This window comes from Asparagus officinalis, chromosome 10, assembly GCF_001876935.1.
Source record: "Asparagus officinalis chromosome 10, Aspof.V1, whole genome shotgun sequence".
Classification (NCBI taxonomy): Eukaryota; Viridiplantae; Streptophyta; class Magnoliopsida; order Asparagales; family Asparagaceae; genus Asparagus; species Asparagus officinalis.
Window position 1 is genome coordinate 71188338 of NC_033803.1, and position 11461 is coordinate 71199798.

At 38.6% G+C, this 11461-nt stretch overlaps 2 protein-coding genes across 2 annotated transcripts in view; one reads left to right on the forward strand and one right to left on the reverse strand.

Moving 5' to 3' along the window:
• The window catches only part of LOC109826905, a 6208-nt gene extending 3479 nt beyond the window's left edge, over positions 1–2729 (forward strand). The window contains exon 3 of the mRNA XM_020393921.1: positions 2587–2729. Coding sequence (XP_020249510.1) covers positions 2587–2729 — 143 coding nt within the window. The remainder of the gene's footprint in view (positions 1–2586) is intronic.
• On the reverse strand, positions 3103–11460 carry LOC109826906 (auxin response factor 17-like; the record flags this gene model as incomplete). Its single annotated transcript, XM_020393922.1, has 3 exons — positions 3103–3364; positions 7481–8170; positions 10843–11460. Coding segments are annotated over 2 exons (1215 nt in total), but the record flags the coding sequence as incomplete, so codon positions are not given.

Here is an 11461-nt window from a genome sequence, read left to right on the forward strand (position 1 = left end):
GGAGGAGTGGCTGGATAAGGAGTCTAACGAAGAGGAGAAGCAGAGAGTAGAAGAGAAAACCAGAGTGGGGGAATAAAAAGGTTGCTCATCCTTCACTACCAAATTTTATGTGTTCTCTAGTGTTGGAAATCATATATAGTGTATGATTATATAACTATGTTACATATACATAGATTTGAAGATACGGCGTATAGTCTTGCTTACAATGAGAAGGGTTATGTAATTTTCACTTGTGAGTTCATAGTTTTTGGCATCTCAACATTAAATTTGAAGGGTCAACATCTTATATGATGTCACTTTAGGAGTGACATTGTTCATTCTAGCGGCATATAATTCTTTGGTAGCCAAGGCCATCATTTTCAACAAATTGGATGCTATAATTCTTTGTTTTGCTACAATATTACTAAGTAAAAGCAATAGTCGTAATCTTGTTGCTTTCAGCCTAATTTGATTAGGCACTAGCTTTGACAATTTGACCCCCACAGAACCTAAATTCAACCTAACTTCACTAACTCAAGCTTGACTTCTTCAGAAACGGTGGTCAAAATAATGAGTTACTAAAGTGGGAGAAAAGTAATTGCATGAGTGGAGAAGAGAAGTATAAAAAAAAAATGAGATTTTACATGTGGAGGCTTGGTCATCAAGCTGCTTTAAAAGCTCAACAAGATGTATGTCCCTCACGTGTGCATGTTCTTAGGAGAGAAATTGCTGGATGAAGCCTTACGCATTGATCATGGCCTCGTTGTATTTGGTGGGTAAATTGGGCACATTAATTATAGGCGATAATTTGCCCATCAATTTTGATACGGTTTTTCTATAGAGTGCCCGTGGGCACTCTATAAGAGATGAGATAGATAGAGAGAAATGAATTATGCACAGAAATTAATGCAAATCAGGGCCCCCCATGAGCTATTCATTTCTCTCTACCTCTCTCCTCTCTTATAGAAAAACCGATTTTGATATACCAAACTCAAGGATGCAGTGTTAACATCAGGAGGGCATCTTCTTGGTGCGTCCGTTGTCATATTTGGTGCAGAGGTTGCTTTCAATTCAAAAGCTAAAATCACTGTGTTGTATGTGTCATGATAAATAAAGTCAAGCTCTCCCTCTCTCTCTCTCTTTTTAAAAAAGTGCTCGTGCCATACTAGAGTTTATGCTTCTTTTTTTTTTATTTTTTATCGGCATCATGCGATTCAATCATAGAGCTCAATTATCCAAATAAACAAAGTTCTCGGTGCGTGTTGTGCTTAGTTCTGAAGCTAGTAGTATTGTTGTCCTCGGTGCAAATACGCAATCCACATATCTTTAGTTGGGGCGTGAGAAAGCAAACGTGCACGTGCCCCGGTGCCCGTATCAAAATCAGCTGTATGCCCCCACGTGAACAGCACAATAATGCTTTGCTCTGTGGTTTCCAACTCAAATGTTGAGGGGGTCGCGTGCAAGAGAGAGAAGCATAGATTATGTTCACATGGAGCGTAGATAAGTCCACAATGCAATTAGTAGGAGTACCGCAAGTAAGGGGCTGTTTGGTTCCCTGTTTTTGAGGGAAAACCAGTGTTGAAAGCCTGCTAAAAGTGCCAAAAGTGTCACTTTTTGGCAGGCTTTCAAGAAAAATCCTCTTTTTTAGAGGCGTTTTTGCTTAAAGCCTGCCAAAGAAGTGACACTTTAGCAGGCTTTCAAGGGAATTTTTTTTTAACCAAACAACCCCTAAACGAGCACAGGTTCGACTTGCGGTGGGAATGGAAATGGGGCCTAATTTCGTGGAAACCCAATCCAAATTAATCCAACATGAACCCAAACATCGTATCATCTGGTTGTCGATGCGCCGTTAAGTATTCGATCTTGTTTAGATACCAAATTCTTGACTAGAAAAAGAAGGGAGAAAACACATGTTTAATCAAGAAATATTGGTTAACATAACGCAAACTGATCGAGTTACTGTCTCTAGATCTCCTCCTCAAAAATCTTCATATTGTTCCGCTCGCGGATGGTGGGTGTCAATTTTCATGATATGATTGAGATCCAAAACAAATTAAGTGTGGGCATCCATCACTCACCCATCCCTCCCTGTAATCCTCCTCTCTTCCATCTTGAGACCCAAAAAATCAAGTGGGAGGGACTCGTTTTGGTCCCCTACCCCCCTCTTTCCTGATGCATGCATTTTGATCCTTCCCCACTTTCTGCGCTCCCTCTTCTGCTGGATATGTCGGATGCTGCGGGGTCACAATGGAGGACTACAAGTTGTGCAAGTGAGTTATCCCCCACCAACAGTTTCTACAAAGCCTACGATTTTACCCGATGTATATGAAACCCTACCAGCGAACCACGACACACGCAAGTAACGTAGTTCCCAATTGCAAAGATACCAGTTAGATTATAAGAGACCGATATCACAACCACAATCTCAAAAAAGCCAATTATGGCTTGACGAAACACCATGTGAAGAATACTGGCTAGTCGCAATAATTATCACGCGTCAATAACATGATAAAAGCATTTTATCAAAAACAGACACGGAAAATGAGACAGAGATGCATCGACTCGAGATCAAAGCGAGTGAATGTGCAAATACTTCTTCCGAATCAGGAGAAGCATTCCACTGTCAGCATCTTTTCTCACTAAAACATCAACAGCAGTATATCAGCTGCAAAGAGGCCCCTCTTTCTCCTGTACTCAGCATCAGGGGAGCAGGAATTTCCTCTCCTCCTTTCGGCTCCCTCATGGCATAAATCAGGGAAAAAACATACATAAATGAACAGGTTCATCGCGAGTAGACCCCCTTAGCATCGTTGTTTTTAACTTGCTGTTCATGTAGTTTCATTGTTGCAAATCCACACCCTGGGTTGGGTTAAAAAAAAATTTTTTGACTCTTCTACCTTAAAGACAGATTCACTAATTTCATCCTGGGGAAATATCTGCCATTATTTAACCTAGGGTAAAGGAGTCAAAAGAATTTAACCCGTGGACTATCTGCAACGATGGAACCGCAGGGGCAGCACATTCAAAACCGCGATACTAGAGGGAATCTATGTGCAACTAACCCTAAATGAAATAAAAATCAAAGCGAAAACTCTGTTTGACAGACTGCAAAAAACTAACGCATTAAACCAAATAACGATCGAGCCAGAGTACGAATGATTAAACTGTCAACAATTGCTTCATTACAAATGGCAACAGCTAAGATGCCATACACTTTAACACTTAAAAAGTCTAGACTAAATAGCACTAGTCTGAAACTTGGTCAGTATTAGCAGTTGAAAAGTGACATCAAGTTCCTACAGCTTCAAGTTGAGACTGAGGCCAAGATCCTACAGCTTCAAGTTGAGCTTCATGTCATCTTTATCTAAGACATCTACCTACCTACCTGCATATGACAAGGCACAATATTCAGCAGCTTGTTTACACACACACACACTCACTCACTCACAAAGAAAAAAGAAAAAGAAAGAGAGAAAAAGAAAGTATTTCCATTCAATTATGAACCAACTACTCTCAAGCACGGGCATGGGCAATATTCCAAATGTGAGATGAAACATCACTATTTTAAATCCATGGCGCAGCAGCAGATCTCATATATGTAGCTTTCTCAACTATTATACACCAACTTCTTCGTTGTATAAGAATAAATAAAACATAGAATGAAGAACCAAATCTATTAATCTTTGGAGCTGCGGTGTACTGGAAGGGACCGTCACCAATCACAATGGTCGAATGAAGACAACTAACAACACTCAAAGAAAATTATTTGATCGCCAAATAAAAATGTAGATGCGTAATACAAATGAATACTAGGCCTACCCAAAGAAATATAGACAACAAAATACTTATGTTATGATGCAGTTTCAATCATATCAAGGAATATATCTCATTCAGATACCTACCTGTTTAACATAATCAAAACATGTATTATACTAAACAGAAATCAGTAGTGAGTGGTCAACCCCCAACCACATCTGTCATGATTAAGGAGCACATTTTGAGCTTCTAATAGAGCCCATTGGTACGATGTAAGCTGTAGGACCCACGGAAATCAACAAACGATTTAGCTCAATCCACTGCCAAAATTGATTAGTCAATTTTGCACTTGGCTTTTTAGATTTACATTTTAAACCCTTCAATCAATATCTAATGTGAGACTAAATCTTAGGATATCGCAATCACCCCACCTTAATTATGCTATTCCCTTGATTTCAAAAAAAAAAAAATTTACGCAACATCCTCGTCGTGACGTCGTGGCATGACAATTGGTCCGCCCTAGTATTACCACCAGGAAATGTGGACTCTAGATTTTAAAGATGGCTCCTATGAGCTTCTAGAGGTAACTCCCACCGCACTCACACAGTGTAACACTTAGTCCCGCATAGCACTTAACCCCCCCTCCTTCCGGCTCGTTAATTGCTCTGATACCATTTGTCATGCCCCGGACCCGCAAACCCATTGGTGGAATGTAAGCTGTAGGACACAAGAGTGCAACACATGATCTGGCTCAATCTACTGCCAAATTTGATTAGTAATGTTGAATTTGACTCCTTAGACCAAGGTTTTAAATATCGGATGTCGGGTTCATGTCGGACGGCCGAAATCCATGTCAGATAGCAAAAATCGGGGATATATCGGGGGACATGGACTAAATATCGGATTGCGATATCGGGTGGTGCGTATATGTATAATACCACGTCCTAAATGTAATCTAAGCATTTCTAAATTTAATATAAGCATACTTTGATTCTCGATTGCATCCTGAAACAATTTTAGCCTTTGATATGCTAAACGGTCTTCGATATAAAACTAATCATCCAATTTAACAAAGAGAAGTGCCAAAGTCCTGAAACTTCAACCACCAAGCCAACCTGGGACGGTTTTGTAATTTGACTGTCATTAGTGGGGAAATGGAGATTAATAAGTGTGTCACGGGAATATTATGGGCTTATGCTTGATAAGCGTGGGAGGGGAATATTATGGGCTGATGCTTGATAAGCGTGGGGGGAATATTTGGGGTTATGCTTGTTTTCGGAGAAGTTTAGCAGTAAATTAGTGTCCTTGGGAGAGGTGTGGCCTAACTCTCAAATTAAAGGCCAGTTTGTTTAATTTTCAATTGATTTCTAATTTGATTTCTATCAAAATAATCCCTTTTACTTGACAGTTAGCGCCAACGGTCAGTAGCACAGAGAGCAAAATCTGAAAAAAAATAAACAGAAAAAGTCATTAGAGAGAGGGGTCAGGAGCCTTACCTGACGGCTGAAGCTAGCAATGTGAGGACCCTCCGATGGCATATGGAAGAAAGAGAGGAGAAGTCGGCTCTGATGGCGTAGGGAAGAAAAACGAGGAAGAAGAGAAGCCCTAGGGTTTTTCAATGTCGCAGGGAGCAAAACGAGGAAGATGAGGAGGCTGCTGAGTTCCAGTCGCGAGCCCTAGGGTTTTTCAATATCGCTGGGAGCAAAACAACAAAGATGAGGAAGCTGCTTGGTTCCAGTCGCGAGCGTCGGCGATGGCAGGGAAGCAAGAGAGTGAGAGACGAAGAAGAGGAAGACATCGGATGTTCCCAGACGCGTTTGCCCTAGTTTTTATGTGTTCGGGTAGGTTTTTTTCTATCAGGTTCATAAAGAACATTAGAACGGGTCATTGGGGTTTCATCACTAAATCCAAATCCGTTAAACAAAAATAGCTTTAAACCGATATAATAGCATATCGGCCGATTTTTCAAACCTGAAAAATCGACCGATATGGCCGATATTGCGCCGATTTATCCGATATTCTCCCCAAAAACGACATCCGACTTAAGAAAGCCCGACTTGTGTCACTGGCACCTTCAACCCGACATGTCGGCCGACATGTCCGACATGTCGGCCGACATTTAAAACACTGCCTTAGACTTACATTATAAATCATTCAATCACTCAATCAATATCTAATGTGGGACTGAATCTTAGGGTACCATTTTTGTTATATGCAAATACAACTTATCAATTATCACTCCATGAACACAGCTAAAATCACTAGTAATTTGTTGTCACGCCCCGGGCCCCGCGAGCCCGTTGGCGCGATATAAGCTGTAAGACCCATAGAGCGCAACAAATAATTTAACTGAATCCACTGTCAAAATTGTCTAGTTAATATTGTACTTGACTTCTTATACATCTTGGAGTATAGCAACCACCCCACCTTAATTATGCAACCTCCTTGATTTCAAAAAAAAAAAATTGTGCGACGTCCTCGTTGTGACGTCGTGGTATGACAATTGGTCTGTCCTAGTATCACCACCAGGGAATGTGGACCATAGATTTTACAGTAGGTTCCTACAAGCTTCTAGAGGTGGCTCCCACCACACTCGTGCAGTGTAGCACTTAGTCTCGCATAGCAATGGGCCCTACATTTCCGGCTCACTAAATGTTTTGATACTATTTGTAGCCCGCGAACCCATTGGCGCGATGCAAGTCGTAGGACACACAGAGTGCAACACATGGTTTGGCTTAATTCACTGCCAAAATTAATCAGTAATGTTGCATCTGACTCATTAGACTCACATTATAAACTATTCAATCACTCAATCAATATCTAATATGAGACTAAATCTTGGGTATCATTTTTGTTATATGCAAATACAACTTATCATCAATTCTCACTCCACGTTGAACACAACGTAGAAGATGGCAGTTTTTCCTGAAGAAAAGATGATGCGATGACAAACAATTACTAACTTAGATTGACAAATTTACCTGTGAAGTATTAAGTAGATAGTATTTTCTTCACCCCTAACATCTTGACTTCTAAGATGATTGCATATGGTTATGAGCTTTCTCCAAGAGTTACCTTCGTGAAGCTAAATGGAAATTGGAGATGTGCTATGTTGCATGAGTATGGATACAGGTATGGGTACGGGTATGCGACACGACAAATTTGTAAAAGGTATGGTACATGACCACAGCTATATAAATATTTATATACACATATATCATATATTAGAATTAATAACTTATGCGAGAACAATAATGAGAACTAAAACTCCTAATAACATCTTTATGTTTATTTTATTATGTGGATTATAAATTGGAAGATCACTAGTTTCCAAACTAGACATCTAAATAACCCTTCAAAAATTATAATTCAGAATCTGACCTATGTCTAATGAGTTTCAAGAAGTCAAGAAGTGAATGTGAAGTGTCGGAATATGTCTAAAAAATGTGTGACAAGTGTTTTAAAGAGTGCATGACCGAATAAATGTATGCATATGTGCAATGAGTGCCCAAAAAATTTGGGTACGAATACGGGTACATGTCGAGTACGACTTCAGATAAGAAGTACCCAGGTAACATAGATATGTAAATGCATACATGGTCCACAAATCCCTTTAGAAGGACATACATACAATTCATTACTAGCCCCTGCAACTCCAAGAGACTCCCAACTTTCATTGCATAGCATAATTCCTGTTAACAATTTAACATAAACAAACAAATAGAAACCTATCTTTACTCCTTACCTGTACAAGTTGCCTGCTGGAAAGTTACTCCACTTCATCATAAGAATCATGGCTTCTGCAGCTGAAATTCTTTGACGCTGAACATCAACACCATCAAACAACAGGTTGTGTTGGAAAGATAGTGAAAAACTCAAGTGACCGAACACCTTCATTGGCAGCATACTCTCCATCAACACTGTTATCATCAGGGTCATTCGTATGAATTATCTTCCCAAACAGCTGAATTGATCCTTTGCCAACTTTTCTAGTTTGAGTACAAGCTGCAACTCCTAGAAGATCCTGATCATGATTATGGATGCTTTCTTGGCTAGGAGGCGATGATGCTTCTCTTTGTGTCCTATTCAGCTCTTCTGGCACCTTAATGCCATAGAAATTATCAGAGAACATCTGATTGGTGTTCCTGTGTAAGAAGTCGGACAAACTTGGTACACAGAATTCATGCCTGGCTCCCTGCATGCCAGCAGGAAATGTGGGGAATGGGGTTAGATTCCCCATTTTCATACTATCTGTGAGTGACTGAGGAACAACGATGCTTCCATGCCCATCACTAGATAACTCGAGACCTTGTGCCCTAAGCTTCTTCATGGGAGGAAATGGTGCATGCATATGGTGAGAGGTAGGCACCAACTCCACTTGCCAAGGACTGACAGCTGTTACATTCGGTAGAACCTCAGGCTCATCCCAGGTCACCTGATAATTGAAAAATGAATCAGCGTATACAAAAATGTGCAACATAAGCACAATATATACCAAAATTAAAGGCTTCACATAAAATTCTTCGTGTTTAGACATTTTCTCTATTAAATCCCCCGAAAAGAACTAAAATCTTAAATGTTAATATAAGTAAGAAAGAGAACTAATATTCAATTCCTAGGAGGTTTCCAACCTACATCCAGATAAAACATGACGTCCACTTTTTCTACAATTATAAGACAAATCATTAGATAACCATGTCAGTTTAGATACAATTATTTAAAAATTTCAGAAAGTATGACATTCTATCTTAACGGTTGACATGCAAAATATATGTTTGCTTGAAATAGCACAAATATATGGGAAGATTTTTTTGTAACCTTTACTCCAACTACAACATATGTCAAAAAATGATTCAAAATAGTAATGTGCATGCAAGTATACTGATTTTCATATAGTAACCTTGTAATATGCAATGCATAACATGTAACACGAAAATATAACATGTTGTCACCAGATAAGTGCATTCTAAAATACAGGGCCTCTAGAAGGAAGTGAATAACATAAGACATAATAAAAAAACATAATTGTGACTTCTTTATCAATTTAATCCAAAAAAATGAAAATCATCATAAGGGAAATTACACAACAAGAAAGCAATAAATGGAAATAAATGGTCTTTACATTCGCAAAGAGTATACCACTTAGTCATTGTTGTTTTGAAATTGAAAAATCAAAAAGAGAACAGAAAGGAAAAATAATATATTTCCTATGTTTCATGAGAACAGCAAGGACACGACAAATTTGCCAAAAGTAGGGTACGGGGACATGGCTATATAAATATTTACATACACATATATAGTTTACATGAGATCAATATTTTTTTGTTCACATGTTATGAAAATTAAAATTCCTATAACATTTTTAAGTTTCTTTTATGATATAGATTATAAATTGTAAAACGCTCATTTTTTGAACTAGACACCCAAACGACCATTAAAGTCATAGTTTGGAACCCAATGAGTTTCATGAAGTGGATGCAAAGTGTAGGATTTACGTCAGGAAATGTTTGACAAGTGTCCGAAATTAAAACAAGTATTGTTTATAATTGAGTACATACCAAAATAAATGTATGCATATATGCCAGGAGTGTCCAAGGAGTTTGGGCACTGGTATGGGTCGTGTGCGGATACGGCTTCAAGATAGAAGTACCCAAGTGACATAGGTGTCAGTATATATGTGAGCGTACGTGTGCTTGTTTTTTGTGTCTATGTGCACATAGATAAAGAGATATGGGTTAACTTATTCTCTAGAAACAATCCTACCTACTAAACTACATGGCAAAACACTCATTAGATGATGGATGCTGGTCAACCTGATCTAGGTAATGTAACACACACATGGATAAAATATGATGTCTCTAAAGCTTTTAACAATACATCAAACGTTTGCAAAACAAATAGCAATTTATAAGAGAATGACATTAAATACATTTTAAAAATTACTGTAGCAAATGACTTGTATCTGTATGCATTTTATAATACATACATTAAGATAATGGTAGTGTGCATTGATCAAAGTCATAATATTATGTAGGGATGAACTCTAAAATGTTAACACTAAAGGCAAATAGTGCATGTATGCTTGTATCTGTGTGTTTTCATGAATTTGGCTAGGATCCTGCCAATAGGATTTGACCTCTGATCAATGAATTATGAACTTGGAAACTGAAAAGTATATGTTAAGAATCAAACTTCATAATCAAACCATTGAAACTTATGAAATCTAATATCCTACCAGCAAATATTAGATAATTGAAGACTTGATGTCTATAATCAACAATTACAAATGAACGGCTTAAAATAACATGTTAGACAAAACTATTATGGAGCTTCAAAAGTAGGAATCTGAACCACTTATCTTTACCCAAGTAGTTAAATTTTAAAACATCAAATTAGGTTGACTGTAGTATATTTTTTATCATAAATCTAGCCAGCCAGCTAGTATAATTCATCTTAACATACTTGATGGACTGCTAGAAATCACAAAAAGAAATGATTTTTTTTATTGTAGGCATTTTAAGTGATCTAGATATTTTTTAATGGCGTTAATTTTTTTGCAAAATAAAACTAAGATCGTAGCACATATGATCCTTTAAATATGTGTGTAATGCACAATTAATCAGCATGCTCTATTTCTGATCCTTGATAATTAAAAAAAAAGAACACACCTTAAGTTACAAAAAAATAAAAAATTGTTATTCCAAATCATTGGTAAATAACATACTACAATACATCAATGTATTTTAAATAAAAATATTTATGAGAAACTATACAAGTCGAGTATGATGTTGAATGCCAAATGTCTATTTCGTAATAATGTCGAGTGTCTATTTCATTTATAACAGAAAAAATAAAACGATAATCATAACAAACTTTCAACCATATAAGTATATTTGTATTACCATTACAACGTATTAGATTGGAACAAATGAGAAGGGAACATGCAACCGCATGTGATGTGGTACATGACTTAGCCTAAAATATTAGGGTCCAAAACGAATAAACAATCAAATACTAACATAAAGTATGTCAAATGAGATATTAGATCCAAAGAAATTACTTAATGTACATCGATCAACAGTAAGCTAAAGGCAGACTGAGGACTACCTGCAGCATTCTCCAAGGAGAATACGACCACAGCCCCGAATCCCTGACATTGTTGCGCGTGACCTTCCCCTGAAACCAAGTCATCCTCGACGAATCCTCAGTCTCCACCGACATCTTAATCCTCATCCCCTCACTCCAACACAAACTAAGAGACTTATCAACCACCTCCTGCTCCACCACAAACTCCGGCGACCCCACCCTCGGATAATACATCACCTCAAACTCGCGCCCCATCTCCATCAACCTAATCGCCTCCAGTATCGAATCAGCCGGAACCCTACCCTTCACATTCCTCGAAAACCCGTCTTTATTCACCACACTACTCATCTTCTCGTCCAGCTTCAGGAACTCCGGCTTCCCGCAGGACCTCCCGATCCGCCGAATCCCAACAAAGAGCTTCCCCTCGCCATTATTTATAAAAACCACCGAATCCCCAGCGATGAGCTTCTTACTGTTGACAAACTTGCTCCATCCTGTTGTCAAGAGATGCCTGCGAGGGGTTCCCCGGTAAATGTGCCGGAACTCCCAGACGTTCCCGTGCACGTCTCTGATGGAGATGTTCTGCACAGGCGGGTCGGCATTGTAATCGAGCGCGGGGAAGATGGAGTCGGCGCAGAAC